Below are 22700 nucleotides of genomic sequence, written 5' to 3' on the forward strand. Positions count from 1 at the left end.
CAAATCATCCTGCCTCAAACTTCTTTGGAGAACATCTACCTAGAGCTTTTATAAAAGGGGTTAGCGCACGCCCCTTTCCTCCGGCAACGCTGGGCTATTTGTAAAGCAACCTAATTACAATCCATTGATTGATTTTAACCCAGAAGACAATCGCAAAGGGATTGGTTGGCTGCCTGCTTCCTCAGTTTGCCCATACTCCTGTGCTCTACTGTATGCAAACAGCCTGGGGTTTGGACTGGAGGAAGCTGGGTAGGATATTGTAGGGGGCCCATCCTGAGTTAAACGATCTCATCGACTGTCTCCACACTGGTTTTTATCAAGCCCCCTCTTTTTAAGCAGAGCTGCTGCTCTGACGTCAGTGGGGAGTTCTTTCCTATTAATCAGTGACACAACACAGTGGGGTTTACTAATGCCTGCCAAGTTAACACAGACAAACTGCAACCCAGGGTGCTGTCCGAAACCAGCATTGTCACTCAGCTCGAGCCGTGAAAGGGCAGAATCCCAGCCAAAGGCTGAGCTCTCTTCCAGGAAAGTGACGAGAGAGATTTCTGGGGTGTCAATGAGAGGGTCTTTAGCAAGACCTTTCGGAGATGCCCAGGCCAGCAGCATATGCCACTGAAAAGCTGCCTCAGTCTCGGTAGGAATCTGTCTCTTAAAACATCCACCCTGTGTCTTGCGACTCTCTTTCCCCCTGGAACAGTGCGGCCTGGAAGGGGCGACTAACTTTGTAAGGTGTTCACAGCACCCTGACAATGCGCATGTGACAGCTGCACCCATGAAAACTGCCGAATACTTCTGCTAAAAATCTCCCCTCCACCCGGCAATGTTTCAGGGCGGAGAATGACACCCCTGCTGGAAATGCGCAGGGGGACACACAGCACACTCACGCCCTGTCGGGGACAGGAGCCTTCCTCCCAACACACGCTTCTCGAGATTCAGGAGAATCTTCCCCACCTTCGGTTGCTAAATCCTAGTCTCCTTTGCTTCTTAAGGAGCAGAAGGAAACTGGCTTCTGAGATGCCTAGGCAAGGTCACAAGGGACAAGCCACCTGCGGGGCTGCACATCCTGCTCACCCCTTCTCCCGGGCTGCACCGTCTGCGCCTCGGGAGTCCAGCTGCTCAAGGCTATTTCCCCCCGCACCCCCGGTTCTGCTGGGTTTTGCTCGCCCACCTCCTTTGCTTAGCTTTGCAAGCGGCTGTTGTCTCTCGCGCGCCTCTCCTGGCTCCCTCCTGCCCCCAGTGGCCAGCGGCAGACTTGCTATGACTTGACTCCGCTGGCCGCCAAGCTCGCTCCCGTCCCGGTCTCTGTGGCGCAATCGGTTAGCGCGTTCGGCTGTTAACCGAAAGGTTGGTGGTTCGAGCCCACCCAGGGACGAAGGGAGGCCGATCCTATTTTTACAGTCTTAGCTCCCTTTTGGGGGTTGATTTTATTTGCGTTGCATTGAAAGGACGCGGAGTAGGGACCCGCGTTTGAGAACCGGACTTGTCCTGCAATCAGAAACACAGCCAGAGAGAGCAGGGAGTGTGGGGAGGTGAGTGAGTTAGTTCAAGGTATCCCTTGTGTAATGGGTTGGGGACAGAATGTCCCAGTCATCCAGGTCCGGATTCTCCAAGGTATTTAGGCTGAAATCAATGGGAAGGTAGGGGGCTAGAGACCTGAGCCCCAAAAGCTCTAAGGAGGAAAGTGAATGAATGAATGCAAGTCTCAGGGGAAGCTGGTGTGTGCAAAGAGTTTCTCCATGGTTTTGAGGGGCTACAGATGGTTTTCTTTTAGCTGCCCACCATACCCCCAGGAAAGCAGGGGAGCTGGAGAGTTCTGACCAGCGATTAGCCCCAGGTGACTCTGGTCGGTATTAATAGCACTTCCTGTGAGTATCAATGCCTCACATGGGTGCCCCTTTCTTCAGAGAGAAGGGAAAGAAAGGTTGTCATAGAGATTAGCCTTGCTCTTCAGGTTCCTTTTACCTCATTCAAACCCCCTGAATTTATGATTCACCCCTTCCCCCCCAGAAAATAATAAAATTGGGGGTGGGGACTTCACCAAAAAATCTGACTGCAGTTGTTTTCAGGCCTGCCTGGGAGTAAAGGGTAGGACCAACTAGGAGAGAGGGGTTAGGGCTCAGATCCACAAAGCTATTTAGGCTCTTAACTTTGAAATCGGTGGAAGAGAGGTGCCTAAAGACTTTTTTGAATCTGGGTCTAAATTTGCCAAAATCCAGTCAGAGGCAGATGTTCTAATGCCAGTATTTACACCTGTGCTTTGCTATAATGTCAGCAGGTCTGTGGCTGGGATTAAAATGAAGAGTGTGTGCCGGATTGGGCCTGGGGAAGGCCCACAGTGGTCAATAGGATTGTGCAGGTGGGTCATGTTACACACATCCTGAAGTGTTTGCAGGACTGGGAGCTGAGCTCTTTGGAAAATCTGTCCCTGGTTGCAGGCATTGAGTGCTTGGAAATCTGGCCTCTGGAGACCATTCAGCATGTAATACAAACATGTGGTTCCCTCAAAATAAGCATCTCCATCTGCAAAGAAGAAAATGTGAGTGGCAGGATATTAAAAAAATGATCAGAGACCTGAAAGCAATAACTATTTTTAGTAAAAGAAGGAGGAGCAGAGGGTATGAAACTTCCAACCTTCTCTAATTCAGTTCCCTATTTTGAAAACAACTTTTTCCCCCGCAAAGCCTGCTTAAAACAAACCAACCTCTGCCTCATCTGATTTGTTTTTTTACTATTGAAACTAATAGGGCAAGATTTGTGTTTTCTATGGTTGGAATTAGTGAGTGAAATTCTGTGTTACTTAAGAAGTCAGACTAGATTATCAGAATTGTCCCTTCTGACTTCAGGTTCTATGAAATATTGTTCACAAAGCAAAGAGAAAAGCAACTCCCCAGGAAGGGAATCACAATTTCTGTTTATTTCTTCAGTTTACAGCATGGAATATTTTCCTACAGAGAGGCCCAGTAATATGCGAAAGGGAGGAACAATGGGCCTGCTTCAGTCTGGCTTTACAAAATATTTCCATCTAGCTGCTTCTGCGTTTGATGCTTTTCCTCTTCTCAGCGAACTGCATTAAGGTATGGGATTTCCTCCCAGTCCCAGATACACTGTGGCCTTTAGATTACAGTCTGGGAGCTACACTGTAAAGTGGGAAACACTTTACATACCTGCTTTGAAAAGAAAAGAAAAGAAAAGAAAAGAAAGAAAAGAAAAGAAAAGAAAAGATGGGGGGGCTGTCCCTTTAAGAGAGTTGTCCATTTCAGCAGTGTGAACATAAACAGGCCTGAAGTTTTCATTTAAACCAAGCTGCCTAATCTGTTGTGCATTTTGAGGTAGTTTTATACATATGGATCCTTTTCCGTTTGGCACAACATCACTCCTCTGTATTAAACAATTAATCCTGTCTCCTACAGAGCACTGGAGAACTGGGGGGAAGGCGGAAGATAAAGAAACCCAATACCCTTTAGAGAAGCAAATTTCTCTTTAACTTGTGCATTAAAAGAAATCCAGCAGCATCATTTACAAAGATTTTTTTTAATCCCTTCTGTGGTCTGTGGCTCATTGTTTTAAAATGCATATTATTGTGCATTTGTTTTCCAAGGAGTTTTTTCTTTTTTTAAGACAACTATTTTCTCATGGCAGAGGCCTTTAGGCTTTCACATGGAAGGGGATTTTAACCCTTGGTTTTGAATGCGAGGGTCCCCATCCTGCAAACACTTGACTGCCAGGATTACCCACGAAAGCTTACGTACAAATAAATCTATTAGTCTTTAAGGTGCCACCGGACTCCTTGTTGTTTTTGTGGATACAGACTAACACAGTTACCCCCTGATACTTACCAGGATTCAGGAGCTTCATTGTAGTAAATTTCAAAGCACATGTAGGGTTGTTTGCAGGATGGGGACCTAAGGTGATATTTGGAGTAACCACATACAGAGAGGAGTCAAGGAAAGACAGAGAGAGAAAAGGAAAGAAAGAGAAAAGAAAAGAGGAAGAAATTATGTAGAAAGGAAAGAAACAGGGGAGCAAGAGAAAAAAGAAGAAAGAAAGAAAGAAAGATGGATGTCCTGGAGAAGATCCTCATGGCCCCTAGGGACAGAGAAATACAGACATTCTGCCCATAGGTGATCTTGGTATAATCCCCAGCCCCCGCATACCCTATGGGATAGACACTTTATTGGCTCTATAGCGCTCTGTTGGAACAGAGATCATCTGAATTTCCGCTTTGTCTTCCCTATTCCTGACCATCTCTCCCCCTGCCCCCCCTACTGTTTCCATCATCCTCCCAGCCTCCTGTTTGCCCCTCACATCTCCCTTTCCCCTATCTACGGCTACTCAGCCTGCCAGTCCTTGCTCAGGCAAAACTCCCATTGAGATCCCCTGGGGGGGGGGCAGGCGGCAGGATCGGGCCCTTAGACCTAGCTGCTATTTCTCAGCTTGCCCTTCTCTTTGTTCAGTCTGCGGCCTTCTCTGCCCCCACCCCACCTCGCCCGTGCAGGGATCCGTGTGTGTCTGGCGCAAGTCACACCCTTATGCAAACACACAGACATGGCATATATAGGGGCATCCAGTTGGCCCGATCCAGAGCTCTCCCAATGAGAGTTGTGTCCAGGTTCTGGACTATTTTGAACCGGTTTCCCTGCTCGGGGCTGGATCAGTCCTGTTTTTACAGGGTGGGTTTATCAACGTAGAATTAAATAATCTGGGACTTCTCCCCCCGGGGACTTTACTTTTTTCTGTTATCCAGCTTCCTTTGAGCTGCCCTCCCCTCCCTTCTATAGATACGTTTCTTTGTTTGCGCTCTCTCTACCTCTGTGAATTTGTTACTAAGGGCTTGATCTCAAAGTCATTGAAGTCGAGGGGAATCTTGCCACTGGTTTCACTGGGCTTCGGATCAGGCCCCATGCGTGGTCTGGCTGTACCTTCCCCTCCATCTCTTCATTTGTCTCCGAGTCTCTTTCAGGTTTCTATATTTCTCTGCCTGGGATTCCTTTCTTTCGCTGTGCATTTGCTATTTCCCAATCCTTTAACCCCATCCACCTCATCTATCTATCTATCTATCTATCTATCTCCATACACTCCCCAATAGCTAGCTGGCTAGCTATGTCCCTTTGTGTCACAGTAAATTTCTGATATAATGACCCTGACATTATCCAGTACTCCTTCTTTAAAATGAAGACTATTTTTAGCTTTCAGAGTAGCAGCCCTGTTAGTCTGTATCCGCAAAAATAACAAGAGTACTTGTGGCACCTTAGAGACTAACAAATTTATTTCAGCATGAGCTTTCATGGGCTAAAACCCACTTCATCAGATGCATGGAGTGGAAAATACAGCAGGCAGGTATAAATACACAGCACATGAAAAGATGGGAGTTGCATTACCAAGTGGGGGGGGGGGGGTGTTAGTGCTAACCAGCCAATTCAATTAAGGTGGAAGTGGCTTATTCTCAGCAGTTGACAAGAAGGGGTGAGTACCAAGAGAGGAAAAGCTTATGCCCAAATAAATTTGCTAGTTTCCAAGGTGCCACAAGGACTCCTCATTGTCCTTGCTGATACAGACCAACACGGCTACCCCTCTGAAACCTGTCACCATGCTAGGAGAACACATGAGAGCTCCAAGTAACAGCTAAATGCCAAGGAGAATAGAAGATCAAACAAATATTTTTCTTTTCATGACAGAAGATAAATATTTGGCAGCACATTTAATTTTTAAAAAAAGTTTAAAAGTTACTCAAACAGAGTACAGGTTTCAGAGTAGCAGCCCTGTTAGTCTGTATCCGCAAAAAGAGCAAGAGTACTTGTGGCACCCTAGAGACCAACAAATTTATTTCAGCATGAGCTTTGGTGAGCTACAGCTCACTTCTTCAGATGCACAGAATGGAACACACAGTCTCTGCATGCTCGTAGCATGGTGACAGGTTTCAGAGGGGTAGCCGTGTTGGTCTGTAACAGCAAGGACAATGAGGAGTCCTTGTGGCACCTTGGAAACTAGCAAATTTATTTGGGCATAAGCTTTTCCTCTCTTGGTATTGACCCCTTCTTGTCAACTGCTGAGAATAAGCCACTTCCACCTTAATTGAATTGGCTCGTTAGCACTGACACCCTCCCCCCCCACTTGGTAATGCAACTCCCATCTTTTCATGTGCTGTGTATTTATACCTGCCTGCTGTATTTTCCACTCCATGCATCTGATGAAGTGGGTTTTAGCCCACGAAAGCTTATGCTGAAATAAATTTGTTAGTCTCTAAGGTGCCACAAGGACTCTTGTTATTTTTAGCTTGACACTCTTTTTTTCCCCCTAACGGAAATGTGTTTTCTGCCATCTTCTCTCAGCCGAACTTTCTGGGGGCTTTGAGCGCAAACTCCTCTTTTCTCAGCTGCTTTGTAAAACAAAAACAAACAAACAAAACCACCGTTGGTTCATTTAACTAAATGTCCTCTCCGCCCCTCCCTTCTCTCCCCCTCCCCAGGAAAGGACAGGACAGAATTAAATGTATCAAATCATAGATTATATCATTGCATTTCCGCCCCCTCTCAGGCAGAAGGAGCTCAGAGGACATTTGTGATCATTGTTTTGACCCTCTGGCGAGAATTAGAAGCTGGAACTGGGATTGTTTATTGGGATTATTTGAAGGAAGCGACAGTTAGAACCTTCGCACTCCCATTCATTCATAAAGGACACGGCCCGGATACTCAGTATGGTCCCGCTCCTACGCGCCTGCGTGAAGTGTGTTTGCTGCACAATCCCACTCAAACCTTGAACCTGAGCTCCAGCCAGTCCTATCGCTCCGCTTTCAGCCTCATTCCCGGCCTTCGCACCCCGCTGCCAGCGAAGGCACAAAAGATCAGAGACGCCGAGTTCTCCTCTTGAGTTCAAGCCACGCAGCTCTGGGCCCAGGGGATAATTACAAACCACATTTCTTCCCTGCTAGCTGGGGCACCCTTGAGAACCTAAACCACCGATGGACACAATCGAGAGATGCAAAGGAAGTGGCGTGAAATCAATGATGAAACCGTCTCAGCGAGCCCCCTCCCTGGGAAACTGGATTCAGTGCTAAGAATCACATCCCCTAAAACCATTCCTGGAATTTCTCCCATCCATCGACGAATCCTAGATCAAGCCCCAAAATCTATCCCCGTGCCGACTGCAGCATCCGTCCTGTTTTTAGCTTAGATATTTAGCGAGGTCAATACTCACTGTATAACTATCGGCACAGAAAATAATATTATGCTAATTTCACAACCCATTGGGGCGGGGGAAAGCCCTGGAGGTCAAGAAGGTAAGACCTAGGTGCATTGTCGAGCGATTTGATCAAATAGTTTAACAAAACGGACTTCTCATATACCTAGCCCGATCCTCCCCCAAAATATTGACCCAAAAAGTCAGATCTGGTAAAACAAGAGGCTATATAACTAGATAGATAGAGTGTGTTTGGGGAAAGATAGATAGATTAGATGGGTGTGTATGGAGAAAGATAGATTAGAAGAGTGAGTGGGGATAGATTAGATGAATGTGTGGGGATAGATAGATAGATAGATATTGGGGTGTGTATGTAGATAGATTAGATATTGGGTTGTGTATGGGGATATAGATAGATATGGGGTGTGTATGAGGATAGATAGATAGATATTGGGGTGTGTATAGGGATAAATATGTAGATAGATATTGGGGGGTGTATGGAGATACAGATAGATTGGATGAATGTGTGAGGATAGATAGATAGATTAAATAGTGTGTGTATGGGGATCGATAAATAGATTAGTTTAATGATTTTATATAAAATCGCTGGACAATGTTCCCAGATCTTACATCCATCTTTTCTGGTATATAAAGAGAAGTCAGATTTATCCCATGGTTGTAGTTTTGCACTTTTCAAACAAAAGTCTTCGTTTAGGGGAAAAATTACTGTCGTTTTTGTCTCATTGACACATCAGCGTAGTTGGGTAGGAAACTTCTCCCCCAGGACGGTGCACACCTTTGCTGAGGCTTTAAACGAAACACAAACACGTGTACACTTCAATGCCTACCTCGGGTAGTATTAAGTAGTAGCCAGAAATAGACCAAACGCAGCGGTTGTGCAGGATCTTGCAGACGGGGCAATGCGTTTACACATAAGGATGAAAAAGGAATAATGATCCCTGAGGGGGAGCTGCGTTAAATCCAGGTGAAAGACAGATCCGTTGGGACTGGGAAAGGACCCTCCTGCTTTTCAGTTCAGCCAGGTCTCTCCATCTTCAAGAGAGCTCTGCGCTCTGGCCCCAGTCCAGCGAAACTTGCCTTCGAGACGAGCCTAAAATGAAGCCTGTGCTTCGCTGGAAAAGGGGGTGCGGGGGGCAAAGTGCTCAGAGCCTTGCAGGAGCCAGCCCCTCTCGGGGATCATTTCACAGCAGAGCAGACTATGTGTACTGCAATGATTTAATTGCACCGCTCATCAATAATTGCACGGGTTGGCTGGTATTTTCTTGGCGGTTTCGATCATGCAACGGAAAGCGAAGGTCCCTGTCCCCTCCCCTGGTGGCGTGTTTGTTTTGCAAGGTTGTCTGTTCCCTTTACTGCTCCAGCCCACGCCTTGGTTAACCTCCAGCATTTGACTTTATTACCGCCTCGTGTCTGCGAGCTGATCAATACATCTCGCCTTTGGGGTGGGGTGGGGGGTACACAGAGTGAACATATGTCATCTGGACAAGAAGAGCCTTGATACAAACAAAACCCTGTTCCAGCATCCGATAGGCAAAACGCCATGGCAACAGCCAACCCCTTAGCCCCCAGCAGCGTCGCTTGAGCGTGGGAGAAAGGGCTGCTGCTGCTGCCTCCCGGTGGTGGAAAGACGAATATCCAACCTACACAACCAAGAGCTCAGGGCTAAGGTTCATGGCTGTAGCTACATAAAGCAGCCCATGCCTTATAGGGTCAGTCTGGTGCAGGATCCCATGATGGGAGGTGGGTGAGTGGGTATTTTGGGGCCTCTGGATATTGCTGTTTGAAAAATCAAATAACCTTCCAGGAGCTAGTTAGACCCCCCTGGAAAATCTTGGATTTTGAAGAGTTTTTACAAAGGAAAAGTTGGCTACTGTATCAGTATTTTGCTGTCAAGTATCAGAGGGGTGTAGCCATGTTAGGCTGGATCTGTAAAAAAGCGATAAAGAGTCCTGTGGCACCTTATAGACTAACAGATGTATTGGAGCATGAGCTTTCGTGAGTGAATACCCACTTCGTCAGATGCATGCATCATAGTATTTTGCTGTGAGTTATCATTTATATAAAGGATGATGGCTTGGCAATCTGCTGCTGTTTCACTGCATAATATTGAGTAACTTTGTACATACTTTGGCCTTTCTGACAATAATTTGTAGGTCCTTGAAGACTGTTTGGAGGGGCCAAGTGTTCTGTTTGGCCCCTGCGTCACATAGCACTGGGCTGTCATGACATGTTAGAATCCAAATCAATACAGTCTTGCTGACTCTTCAGACACAACTGGAAGCAGTAGGGTGTACAGAGATTATCCTGGGCATTAAACCTCAATAATGAGCATCACTGGTTGAGGCTGAGAAAGGATCCTGAAGGAATGTTCATATTTAGCAACTTTCCAGCTTTACTGTGGTTGATTAACATTCACAACTCCCTGTGAGATGGGTTGTTATGATTACCCCTGTTTTACAGATCCTTCCCCAAAGTCTGCACCTTGACATGGTGGGAAGGTTTGTTTGGTCCAATGTCCCCAAGAGTGATGCCAATGGGTTTTTTAACTGCTGGGAGGGCTATCCAAGCTGGACAGGAGCAGACAAAAGGCAATACATTATTAGCCCTCCAGGTTGGGGGTTGTGCGACAGATCAATAACCTGCCTCCTAAACCAGTTACATTATAGGGACACAACGAGGTAGCCATTCTGGCAAGAAGCATGAGGGATAGGCATGGCAATGCCTAGTTCGTGTCCTTAAGTTACATTTGATGTGCAGGAAGGATTTGGGTTTTACAGATGGGAGAAGCAAGAAGGCCCAAGGGACATCTTTTCGAACATGTGCGGATCCTGTACAGGCACCTAGATGAAACAGCTGCATGTGTACTCACGTTCAGCACACGGTACCTCTCCCTGTTCTCACTGGCAGCTGCAGAGCGCTGAGCATTTGTGCCAATCCAGCACTTTAGTTAGGTGCCTAAATAGGACCTGAGCACTTGTGAAAATCTGACCATTTATCTGGGTGTCTAAAGCTACATCCACCTTTGAGCTGCGAGGTGCAGTGCCCAGCTCACAAAGATGTACTCACTGTAGCTCGAGCAGAGCTGGTGCCTAAAAATAGCAGAGTGGTCACAGTGGCACAGGTAGCCACTCGGGCAAGCTGCTCCCAGTACAATCCTGCCCAACGCCTTGGGTACGTACTCAGAGTTGCTAGGCCGAACTGCCACCCATACTGCAATGGGTACCAGGGCCGGCTCCAGCTTTTTGCCGCCCCAAGCAGCAAAGGAAAAAAAGAAAAGAAAAACCCAGTTGAGTTGCCGCCAAAGTGCCACAGAAGAGGAAGAGATGGAGCGAAGGGCTTGCCGCCGAATTGCTGCCAAAGACTAAAGTGGGGCGCTTAAGCTGCTGCCAAAGACCTGGACGTGCTGCCCCAATAACACTGGTGCCTGGAGCCAGCCCTGATGGGTACGATGCTATTTTTAGGTGCTAGCTGGAGCAGAACTAGTGCAGGTACATCTATATGAGCTGGAAATCACACCTCCCAGCTCAAATGGAGACGTATCCTTCAGGGGAGCTAAGTGTGCCCCCAAGTTCTTTGTGGAAAGCCACAGAGAGTTAGTGTTGGAATAGCAGGAATTCAGCCCACTAGCTCTGCTGCTTGCAACATTGAAAGGAAATGCCAGAGGCGAGAGAGGGAGAGGGGAAATTCTACATGAGAAATATTTTAAAACCCACATATTTTGCCTGCAGTTTAATAAATGCTGACATGAAAAGGAAAACAGTGCAGTCATAGGGTGAGAAATAGTGTTTTCTGTTTAGTCTCCAACAAAGCTGCTCTCTGTATTTCCATGCCACACTTCAGTATTAACAAGGGTCTTTCTTTTTTTTAAACAAAAGCTCCAACCCAAATGTTTCCAAGTGTTCCCACGGCAGCAGGCTCAAAAGATGATGTGGAGCAGCATAGGTACATGAAATATGAGGTGCAGGAGCAGCTGGAGAAGTTATCACTAATAAGTGTGAAAGTTCTGGCTCAATGTTACCCCCATTTAATTCACTGTATTTCAAGGTCACCAAATAAACTGTATTCCAAACTGCTTGTGAATCCAAACAGCCTTTGAAGTAAATGATACACAGTGTGAGGTTAAAGGCCCAGATCCTCAAAGCAATTTGGGTGCTTAATGCTCATCATGTTGAAGTCAATAGGAGTTAGGCACTGATCTAAATACCTTGAGGATCTGGGCCAATATCTTTTTAGGAGGATCTTAGGGACTCCTTCTCTGGAATCCGCTTTTACTTTCTTTCTTTCTTTTAAAAAAATACTTATTGTTTAAAATAATCTGGTGCATTCCAAAGGCAGCTACTTTGCTTGTCAGAAGAAGCAAGAGGGAAAAGATGCCTTGGAAAGGGTAAATTTAGCGGAATCCAAAAATGTGGAGACAGGGCTGCTCCGGCGGGGGGGGGGGGGCAACTGGGGCAATTTGCCCCAGGCCCCGCAGGGACCCCCACGAGAATATAGTATTCTATAGTATTGCAACTTTTTTTATGGAAAGGGCCCCTGAAATTGCTTTGCCCCAGGCCCCCTGAATCCCCTGGGCAGCCCTGTGTGGAGAAGGGTATAAACTGCATCAGAGACAGAGAAGCCTTCCCTATCGCCCCTTCGTTTTGAATGCTGTTAACAAAATCACATAGTTGAAAGACAAGAATGTACCATCAAGGGTTGAATATATGTCCAGTCTTCAAGGGGAATATTGACCGAGGAAGGTCTCCAGGATCAAGTCCAAGTGAAGAAACATATGCTTATGGGTCATGTAAATAATAAATAGCCCTGGAAAGGTACCTGTATTTATCCAGATACTCATTTTCTCTTGCTTCTGCATTTATATTACATGTTTATTTTAGTAGCTAATTGACTTTGTTTGTACAACCCAATGGAACCCACATAACTGTAGTTGTCTGGCTGTAAAGGTTTGGGTGTTGTTTATCTGTCTCACTTCTTACAGTTATCACAATGTAATTTTTCGGGTCCTGGCCTTTCATTTCAGCAGACTATGTGAAATCTTTCTCAGATATTTTTGGATTCTTTATGCAACCTCCAGATGTAAGAGGACCTGACCTCTATCCTGCCAATCATACAGCAATATACGAAGCAGTCAGCAGCAAACAATGTACATAGCCAGCTGCATAGCCAGCTATACTACATCATACAGGTAGTGAGGCATAACTGCAGTGTTTGTAACTTGCTCAGTGGTTTGAGCATTGGCTTGCTAAACCCGGGGTTGTAAGCGCAATCCTTGAGGGGGCCAGTTAGGGATCTGTGGCAGAAATCTGTCTGAGGTTTGATCCTGCTTTGAGCAGGGGGTTAGACTAGATACCTCCTTAGGTCCCTTCCAACCCTGATATTCTATGATTTAAAAAAAAAAAAAACAAGGAGAACTTGTGGCATCTTAGAGACTAACAAATTTATTTGATCATGAGCTTTTGTGGGCTAAAACTCTCTTCATCAGATGCATGGAGTGGGAAATACAGTAGGAAGATATATATACACAGAGAACATGAAAAATGGGTGTTGCTGCTACACACTAACACGGCTACCACTCTGAAACATAATTTTATTGTGAGTCTCGTTATTTTTAGTGTTTTTCTTCCAACGCCAGCTCCTGGAGTGGGTTATGTGAGAATCTCAGCTTTTATTTGAAAGCAAAGTAAATATCTAGCCCTTACTGTTGCAGAGAAAAGTTTGAAAATGTGAAGCAAACACACCTCAAAAGTGGAGACCCCTGAAGGCAAAGGAAAGGAGCCCTGCATATCATGTTAAAAATCTCATGATTTATAAGTCCATCTTTTTTTGGGGGGGGGAGCAATGGGGCTGCCTCGTGATTTTTGAGCATTTGCAGTTGGCCAGCCGGTGACTGATGCGTAAGCACCAGTGCATGTAGCCAGCCAGATGTGGAGAAGTGCCATACACATGGGCAATGCAGCCATGCACCCAATGCATGCAGCCAACTGCGCGTGCGCCCGACCTTGCAGGCTCAGCCAAGTCCGCCACGATCCCATCGTGCCCCAGCAGGCGCCGCTCGCTATGACTCTTCATTTTTTCTCGCTTTCATACAGCCCCTGTCTCCTCTCAACCAACCTTAACCTTAACGCTAGCTCTGGCCCCGCCCCATACCGTGACTGACAGCGCAGGTTCGCCAATTCCAACATGCATCGGTCCCGGAGCTGGAGCTCCCCGCCAATGAGAAGAGCGGGAGGCGGGTCTCGGAGCGGTAGCGTGTTTGGGTGCGCGGCGCGGCAGCCAGGAAGGAGCCGGTGAGGGGGAGAATCGTTGCCGTTGGTGGAGTTCTCGTCAGCCGGCGCCATGGTGAGGCCTGGGGGACCGGGGGCTGGAGGTCGGAGGGGAGTCCGGGGGGCGGTCTGGGGCTGGAGTCTACGGGGACCAGGGGCTGGGCGACCCGAGTCTGGCGGGATCCTGGAGGGGCGCGGGGGACCCGGGGCTGGAGTCTGGGGGGACCAGGGGGGACCTGGGGGGGGTCTGGGGGAACCCGGGGGGGGGGTTGGAGGACCCGAGTCTGGGGGGACCTGGGGGGACCTGGGGGGCGGTTGGAGGACCCGAGTCTGGGGGCTGGGGGGACCCGGGGCTGGAGTCTGGGGGGACCCGGGGGGGGGTTGGAGGACCTGAGTCTGGGGGGGGTCTGAGGGGACCAGGGGGGACCCGGGGGGGGGTTGGAGGACCCGAGTCTGGGGGCTGGGGGGACCCGGGGCTGGAGTCTGGGGGGACCCGGGGGGGGGTTGGAGGACCTGAGTCTGGGGGGGGTCTGGGGGGACCAGGGGGGACCCGGGGGAGGGGTTGGAGGACCCGAGTCTGGGGGCTGGGGGGACCAGGGGGGACCTGGGGGGCGGTTGGAGGACCCGAGTCTGGGGGGGGCTGGGGGGACCCGGGGCTGGAGTCTGGGAGGACCCTGGAGAGGGCGGGGGGACCCAAGGCCGGCGTGGACACTTAGGATTGGAAGCTGGGGAGGGGCCTGGTTGCTGGTCCTTTCTGGGCATCTGCTGCTGCTGGGAGGGAGGCTGGGGGGCTTTGGGGACGGGCCTGGCCTGGTGAGGTGGGGTGAAGATCTAGGTGGCGGCCTGTCTGGGTGTAGGGGAGGACGAGACCCTAGTGGCTGCTTGGGGATAGTGGCCACCCTGGAGCGTTTAGTGGCCCAGTGATATGATCTGTGATCCGGGAGTCCTGGGTTCTTTTTCTGTCTTGGCTCTTGGGCAAGTCGCTTTACTCCTTTTTAGGTGGAGATGATGCTTCCCTGGTCAGTGCTCAGCAAGTGACCGTAGGGCCTGCTGTTTGTAAATTGCACTGAGATTCTTGGCTGGATGGTGCTACAGCAGAACTAGTGTGTAGAACCCTGCAACACTTGTTACTTTCTGCTACAATAGGGCTGTTTGCCTATAAGGAGGACTGTGAGGACAGGTCTTTGGGGGCAGGGGACTGCCTCTGATTCTGTGTTCACAGAGCGCATAGCACAGTCAAGATCCATCCGCTGTGTTTTGTTACACACTAATAACTGTCTCCTGCCTTCCTACTGCATGTCTTCAGTTAGGATACTTAAACTTTTTCATTGATGCTGTTTCAGTTGTGATGGTTGCCCCCAAAACACCAGAGAGTTTTATGCTTTGTTACATTTGATCAGTGGTTCTCAAACGTCATTGCATCCTGACCCCCTTCTGAAACAAAAAAATTACTACACAACCCCAGGATGAGGGACCGAAGACCGAGCCTGCCCAACAGAGCTGAAGCCGAAGGGTTTCTGCCCTGGGTGGGAGGACTTGGACTTCAGACTTGCTGGAGCCCAAGGCCCACACCAGCCTTGGTGACCCTATTTAAATAGGATCCTGATCTGCTGTTTGAGAACCCCTGCATTAGATGGATTGCTTCAAATACTGCTTTAATAAGCCAATATTAAGTCTGCTGGGGAAGTTTTTTGTTGAAAATGGAAATAATGATACTTCCCACCTTTGTAAAGTGCTTTATTGATGAAACATGATATAGAAAAGATGCTGCTGGTATTTATTTATTGATTACTGCTACTACTCAATTCATGGAGGGAGCTTTACTAACAGAATTTAAGTATGAAATTAATTGTAAACCAGAGAAGTTCTGGGTTTAGCTATACTGGAAATAAAGTGTCGTAATTGTGGACTTTACACATTTGATCAGCTTCTCTGTTAATCAGATGGACAGCAGACTAGGTGCGCAGCAATGGCAGGATACAAACATTCTGCAATGTTATCAAGGAGAACTAGGCCTTGCATGCAACAGAATATTTTAGAGAGGGGGAGCAGGAGAGAAGGGCTTAGCCCTCTGAGTTTATTTGGTATTCTGAATGGTGCGGAGAGCTTCTCTGTGGTCCTGGACATGAAGCTTCCTTTAGAGCCACAGATTCAGTCTCAGGAAGATCCTGTTTATACATAGACAGTGCATACAGCATGTGCATGAGGTGATCAGGTAATTAAGTTGGTACTGCAATAAACCTTATTGCAGTAGAAAATAAGAATGAAAAATTGGAGAACCTAATATTATTTTTAAGATGACTATGCCAACGAGAAAATGACTTCAAATGAGGAATTAATTATTTATGGTCAGTATAGCTGGCATTTGTTAAAGGAAATGAGATATTTGACACTTTTCTGTAGCAGTGAGGCCAGCTAGATAATGGCTTACTTGCCCTGGGAGGACCTGCAGGTATTTCTAGAACAGGGGTCAGCAACCTCTGGCACGTGGATCGCCAGGGTAAGGACCCTGGCGGGCTGGGCCAGTTTGTTTACCTGCTGTGTCGGCAGGTTCAGCTGATCGCGGCTCCCACTGGCCGCGGTTCGCCATCCCAGGACCAGCCGAACCTTCCGACGCGGCAGGTAAGCAAACTGGCCCGTCCTGCCAGGGTGCTTACCCTGGTGAGCTGCGTGCCAGAGGTTGTCGACCCCTGTTCTAGAAGGTACTTGACCAAATGATCTAAAGATCTAGCACAGACTACGAGACAGACCTAAGCAAATGCAGTGTAATAGAGTGTAACCGATTCAGGGGGTGTTATCTGACTTGTCTTGGCTAAGCTGCATGGCTGTAGTTGATACTAGTTCTTGTAGTATAATTAATGTACTATAAATGGTCACTGAACCCTAAAATTATCTTTTTTTTTTCTTTTATAGTCTATTATGTCCTATAATGGAGGGGCTGTAATGGCCATGAAGGGGAAAAACTGTGTAGCCATTGCATCGGACAGACGGTTTGGAATTCAGGCTCAGATGGTGACCACAGACTTTCAGAAGATTTTCCCCATGGGAGACAGACTATATATTGGACTGTCTGGGCTTGCCACAGATGTGCAGACAGTGTAAGTGGAATCTTCTCTTGTGAACACTTGATATTCCTGGCCTGTAGGAAAGGAGATTGTTGTATATCTATAAAGACGCAACATATGTTACACTCAGATGTTTAGGTAGTATCTTTGTCTATTCATCCAGGTGTGGGCTGCCTGAGCACCAAGACTTGCCTTCTCTGAATCCCACTCCAGTCAGTCCTGTTGAGGTCATTCTTGAACCATCCCAAAGGTCTTTGAAAACATGCTTCCACCACAGTGCCAAAGACTAGCAACATTGGTTGTTGGCTAATTGTGCCCTGCTTTAAAAAAGAAAAAAAATCCACTGTGTTCCAAAATCAAAGCTGTGTCTGATTTCTTAAGAGCACATGGCAAGTGAGAACCAGATGTCCACACTTGAAATGTATATGTGCATGCATTCTAAATACACATGCCTGCATCATGTGTCCATCAGATATTAATCCTGGGGTAGGCAACCTATGGCACCCATGCCAAAGGCGGCACGCAAGCTGATTTTCAGTGGCACTCACACTGCCCAGGTCCTGGCCACCGGGCCGGGGGGCTCTGCATTTTAATTTAATTTTAAATGAAGCTTCTTAAACATTTTAAAAACCTTATTTACTTTACATACAACAATAGTTCTATATTATAGACTATAGAAAGAGACCTTCTAAAAACGTTAATGTATGACTGGCACTCGAAACCTTAAATTAGAGTGAATAAATGAAGACTGGGCACAGCGCTTCTGAAAGGTTGCCGACCCCTGTGTTAATCTCTACTAGCAAGTATTAACCATTGGGATGGATGGAAGAGGTCCTGCTGCATGTGATTTTAATATGGATTTTGATCTCATCTGCAGGGCCCAGCGGCTTAAGTTCAGGCTGAATCTCTATGAGCTGAAGGAAGGCAGACAGATCAAGCCCCAAACTCTCATGAGTATGGTGGCCAACCTACTCTATGAGAAACGGTAAATATCAAACAGCTGAGCCATTCCACAGAGATCACTGAAATCAGGGCATGGTTAATAGAGTTAAATTACGACTCCAGAGGAGTCACGGGGCATGTTCATTTTCCTAGTGTCGGCAAAGTCGATTTACCTACGTTGACTGTGATAGCTGAACTGGAGATGAAGAGTGCTGAACTCCATGTATAGATGGACTCAGTGAATAAATCATGCTTTGAGCACAGTTCCGCCAGTTTCTGAAATGGTGCTGAGCATGGCTTAGTCCTCTCTACACATGTAGTAAAACTATATTCGGCAGCACCAATTATCAGTAATGGGAAAACCTTAATGGAGACATAACTATTGTATGGGTGTCGTACACCAAAGACTTAAGAGCTAGGTCATTGAAGCATTCACTAGAGAGATGGATCGTTAACAGCATAGAGGGGAAGTGTTTTTGGAATGAAATTGGTTTCAATTTGGGTCCAATGTTTAAGGAAAGCTCGGTTGTTTCTAGATTCTTACTATCACAAAGAAGAGTTGCACACTGAGTGACAATTAATGAACGGGAAGCTGCTATCTTGAATCAAGCATAGACTATTATCAGGGAATTAAGTTAAGTAAACTCTGATTCGTAGATCAGGCGTTCTGAGTTAGGCAAATTAATGTGCTGAAATGACCTGGAATTCTCTTCTAGATCAACCCCCAACAGAATAAATGTAAGATATTGAATGTTATTGAAAAGTTCCAGTTGTACCACATTTCTATTGCTGAAGGCTGTTTGGAGGCAGGCCAGTGGGATCTAAAGATTCTCCCCTACCACTTAAAACACCAAAACATGATGGTTATGTGCTCTTGGATGCAGAGGACACCTGTTTCTGAAATATAAGGACCACTTACTTTTTCCTGAACCCAGATCAAAAATATTTGTTCCCTACAAGTAATGATTTGCCTAAACACCAGAATCTGGAAACCGTAAACAGCTTTTGAAACTGACTTCAATGGGGAAGCAGATTATTTCAGTGTGTCTTTTTTTCACTGAAATATTGCTGAAATAAAAGTCCATTCACAGCTAGGAGGTTCTAAAAGAGTAACTGGGTAATTCCAAATTAATTTGAAAGGCTCCTACTAACACCCAAGATAAGCACTTTCCTTAAATACCTGTCGAGTTAGAATTCTGCCATTACTTCACATTTATGCATCCTTAGGCTGCTCTAACTTATGCCTTGCTGTTTGCAGGTTTGGACCCTATTACACAGAGCCAGTTATTGCTGGCCTGGACCCCATAACTTATGAACCTTTCATCTGCTCTCTGGACCTGATTGGTTGTCCTATGATAACAGATGACTTTGTTGTCAGTGGCACCTGCTCAGAGCAGATGTATGGCATGTGTGAGTCCCTCTGGGAGCCTGACATGGTAAGTGAGGAGGTGGCAAGATCTGTTGTTTTGGATTTTTTTTTTTATTTATTCTTTGCTGTTAAATTGGACACAGGGAATTCAGGCTACTCCTGTTATATAATAATGCCTCTACCTTGTGAAGTGCTTTGAGACTACTGATGAAAACTCCTGTATAATCTTTAGTGTATTTATGTTTACAAACACCCCAGGAGGTAAGAAAACATTATTTTAACATATAGGGAACTAAGGCACAGGGAGGCAAAGTGACTTGTCCACAGTTTCACAAGCAGTCTGGAGTGGAGTGAGGAATAGAAACTGGGTCTCCCATGTGCTGGTCCAGTGCCCTAACACCCTACCCCCCCGAGGCATGGAGAGGGTCAGGTTGTTAACAGTTTGGTGAACTGCCCCAACCCCTAGTAGCTCAGCTATAGAAGCCAACTAAAAGAGTTTCCCTTCCTCCTTTTTCAGGAGCCAGACCACCTCTTTGAAACGATCTCACAGGCTATGCTGAATGCAGTGGACAGAGATGCTGTGTCTGGCATGGGTGTGGTAGTGCATATAATGTAAGTACACCTCACACAGTCTCTTTCCCATGGAGAGAAAGGGCAGAGTTGAACACAGAGCCTTAAGTCAGTCAAGGAATGGCTACCAGGTGTGACCTCTGCTGTTCTTTAGTAAGGTCCTGTCTACCCTAGATCTTTAAATTTCCCATGAGTGCTAACCTAACTTGCTGCAGCAGCACCAGTGCTAGTAAATTAAGAGTTTAGTATAGCTGCTGTTAGCAGCATTCCCCACCTTCAGTCATGATTATTTGCACCTAGGAAGTGCTACTACTTCACACTGAGATGCCACTGTGGAATTCGAGATTTCCACGCAGAACTAAAAGCTGCCTTGTTGCTGGATTGGCCGACCCTTATGTTCGGTAGCGTCTCCCTAATGAGTCCTCAGCAGTGTCCCAGCCATTGTGTTTGGAAATAAAACTAGTTTTGTTATTCAACAAATGAAGGGAGGGACTTGTTCAGAGCTCCATCTGAAACTGCAGTGGGAGATGGGCTAGGGCTCACCCCTGCAGGAGAACGAAGTGTAAGTGACCTATTTCAAACCTGTCTCTCTGCACAGGTGTTAGGATTCATGGTGGGATGCTAGATGTCCATGAATAAATGGCTCCCTATCTACATTGTCTCCAATCAGTAGGGAGACCTCTAAAACTGGGGCATTGCCCTCAGGGTCTAACTGACCACCATTTTTGGGGTCAGGATGGAATTTTCCCCCAGGTAGGATTGGCAGACACCCTTGGGTTTTGCCTTCCTCCACAGCATAGGGCTTGGGTCACTTGCAGGTTTAAACTACTGCAAATGGCAGTCTCTGTAATGTGAAGTCTTTCAGTCATGATTTGAGGACTTCAACTCAGGGCGCTGTCGCCTGCAATGTGTAGGGAGTCAGATTAGACTATCACAATGGTGCCTTTTGACCTTAAAATCTGTCGTAGCAGCTGTAGGCCAAGCTCACAGCATACAGCAGGGGCTTCTTGCATCCCTCTCTGTCTCCCTGGGTGCCAGCTTCCCATTACCCTCTTATTTCTGGGACTCCCTGTGACTACCCTTCCCCACCATTCTTATCCCTCAGACCAGAGTCAGGGTGTCAACATGTTAAACGCTCTTTGGGAGTATGAGCAGAGATGAGGTATTATGCTGGAAGGCAATAATTGGTGCTATCAACCAGTAGTTTGTTCTATAGACAACTGCAGAACCGCGTGAAGCTTGGGCTGTGTGAAAACAGCTGGCAAAGGCTCCATTTTTCTCCAGCTCAATAGGGTTTTCACCTCTAATGCCCAGAACATTTCCTGAAATTTAGAATTGATCAGAGGGGTGTTGATGAGTTACTGCAGTACATAGGGCTGGTCCACACTAGGGGGGGGGAAATTTATCTTAGATACGCAACTTCAGCTACGTGAATAACGTAGCTGAAGTCGAATATCTAAGATCTGATTACTCACCTGTCCAGACGGCGCGGGATCGATGTTCGCGGAACTCCGTTGGGGTTGATGGAGTTCCGGAATCGATATATCGCGTCTAGATTAGACGCGATATATCGATCCCCGAGCAATCGATTTTAACCCGCTGATACGGCAGGTAGTCTGGACGTACCCATAGAAACATTCCACTTTTCTTTTGTAAGGCAACATCCACTTGGAAGGATGAGGTTGTAGTTTGTGTCTCCTTTCTTTGCAGTGAAAAAGACAAGATCACCACCAGGACACTGAAAGCACGCATGGACTAGCCGCGGAAGTTTGTGCTTGTTTCACATGCCAGGCTATTTTTTAAATATACTCTCTCCATTATTGTATGGGGCTTGCCTGTTCTTGAGTCAATACGCTATAGGGAGAGAACGCAGGCCTGATGCAACAAGTACACTTATTACAAAATAACTACATAACAGGAGAATCTGGATGTATTCACTCTGCAGTACCCCTCACCACAATGAGGCGGCTAGGTTTTCAGCTATATAGTTAGAACTGAGTTCACTATCATCTAACCTGGCGAATACTAAGAGTAATGGTAAACTGCTGAAGCTGTGGCTTTTCAGGGTAGGCAGCAGTGCATACATTCAAAGGGAGATTCTTACAAAACAGCTAGCAAACAGTATTTACTTTTTCAACTGGGATTATAGCTGTAAAACTGTACTTGTAATGGCAGCAGTAGCAGAGGCTAGGAATCTGATTTTGCATGGCTTGGCTACAGTAAAAACAGGCACACCAGGAAGATAAGAACTTTAAACAATGATGTACACAAATTTTTAATTATTTTTTTCTGGCTGAGACTCATCTTGTAACATGCATGCATTTCAAAACAGTAAGTTTCTCAAATTGCTCCTAGCAAACAGACAAGCACAGAGGACTTGATTCCTATTTTAAAAAAACTTAAACAGCAGTGAAAATCTAGAATGCTCCGTTTTTTTAGTTTGATTTAATTTATTCACATTTTTTCAGCTGCACTGATTAGCCCCACCCCTGACCTGTGTGTAATAAGCTCATTTAACACAGCTCAATCCAATTGCATTTAGTATCATACATCTAAAAGAACAGCACAAGATCAAAGTGGTAAACTTAACCCACTCTAATCATAGATGATTGAAAGCTGGGTTTCCCCTACTTTTACTAGTGCTATTACACAAGAATTCATTATACATGTCAAGGAAAGTCAGTCATGGCTAATATCATGGATGCTGGAAAATAAGCTCTCTAAGGAGGACAGGAGCTGGTAGGCAAGTTGGAAATGGTGCACTGAAAGCGGGAGGGGAGGGTATTGCAATTTTGTTTTCAAATTATTGTTACAAATAACAATGTTTTGAATCATTAGTTATAGGATGGTGCAACCAGAATTTCAGCGCACACACCTCGAGCTTTGAAATGTTTGTTTATACCACCTCAAATTTAAAAACACTCCAACTTTTCTACAGCAACAAGTGGGGCACCTCTGCACAGTAAGTATAGGATAGGGAGTCCTTCATACGTTTAGGCCAGAATATGGAGAAAGTCTTTTGCTCGGTGATTTATAATTAGTCACACTACAATTTTATGCCTCTACCTGGGGTTAGAACACTTGAAGTTGAAGGCAGTTCTGATAGCCACTGGCAGGAAAAGCAGTCATTCTTTGCCCAGATGGGCAAAGAGCTAGCACCCCTCATTATTAAAAACACTTAATTTTGACTGACAGTAAAACTTGATTTAAGTTAGATTTCCTGGAAGTGGAAGAGCAGGCCCTTCATCATGCTATAAAGTCTGTATCCACCTCAAAAGTGCATTGTCTTAC

At 46.4% G+C, this 22700-nt stretch overlaps 2 protein-coding genes and 1 non-coding gene across 3 annotated transcripts in view; all 3 read left to right on the forward strand.

Annotated features, from left to right (window-relative positions):
- The window catches only part of CISD3 (CDGSH iron sulfur domain 3), a 156261-nt gene that overhangs the window by 69343 nt on the left and 64218 nt on the right, over positions 1-22700 (forward strand). The window lies entirely within an intron of this gene.
- On the forward strand, positions 1302-1375 carry TRNAN-GUU (transfer RNA asparagine (anticodon GUU)). Its single transcript has one exon. It is a non-coding gene; the product is annotated as a tRNA-Asn (tRNA).
- PSMB3 (proteasome 20S subunit beta 3) lies at positions 13419-21234 on the forward strand. Its single transcript, XM_050935280.1, has 6 exons — positions 13419-13539; positions 16377-16561; positions 17406-17513; positions 18729-18906; positions 19357-19451; positions 21120-21234. The coding sequence occupies exons 1-6, from the start codon at positions 13537-13539 to the stop codon at positions 21166-21168; spliced, it is 618 nt and encodes a 205-aa protein (XP_050791237.1). The 5' UTR covers positions 13419-13536; the 3' UTR covers positions 21169-21234.

Source organism: Gopherus flavomarginatus, chromosome 25, assembly GCF_025201925.1.
Source record: "Gopherus flavomarginatus isolate rGopFla2 chromosome 25, rGopFla2.mat.asm, whole genome shotgun sequence".
Lineage (NCBI taxonomy): Eukaryota > Metazoa > Chordata > Testudines > Testudinidae > Gopherus > Gopherus flavomarginatus.

Excerpts from the sequence above, each read along its gene's own strand:
- PSMB3 (XM_050935280.1), top strand. Across the intron at positions 17,514-18,728 it reads AACCTACTCTATGAGAAACG|GTTTGGACCCTATTACACAG; the intron begins GTAAATATCAAA and ends TGCTGTTTGCAG. Across the intron at positions 19,452-21,119 it reads GGTGTGGTAGTGCATATAAT|TGAAAAAGACAAGATCACCA; the intron begins GTAAGTACACCT and ends CTTTCTTTGCAG.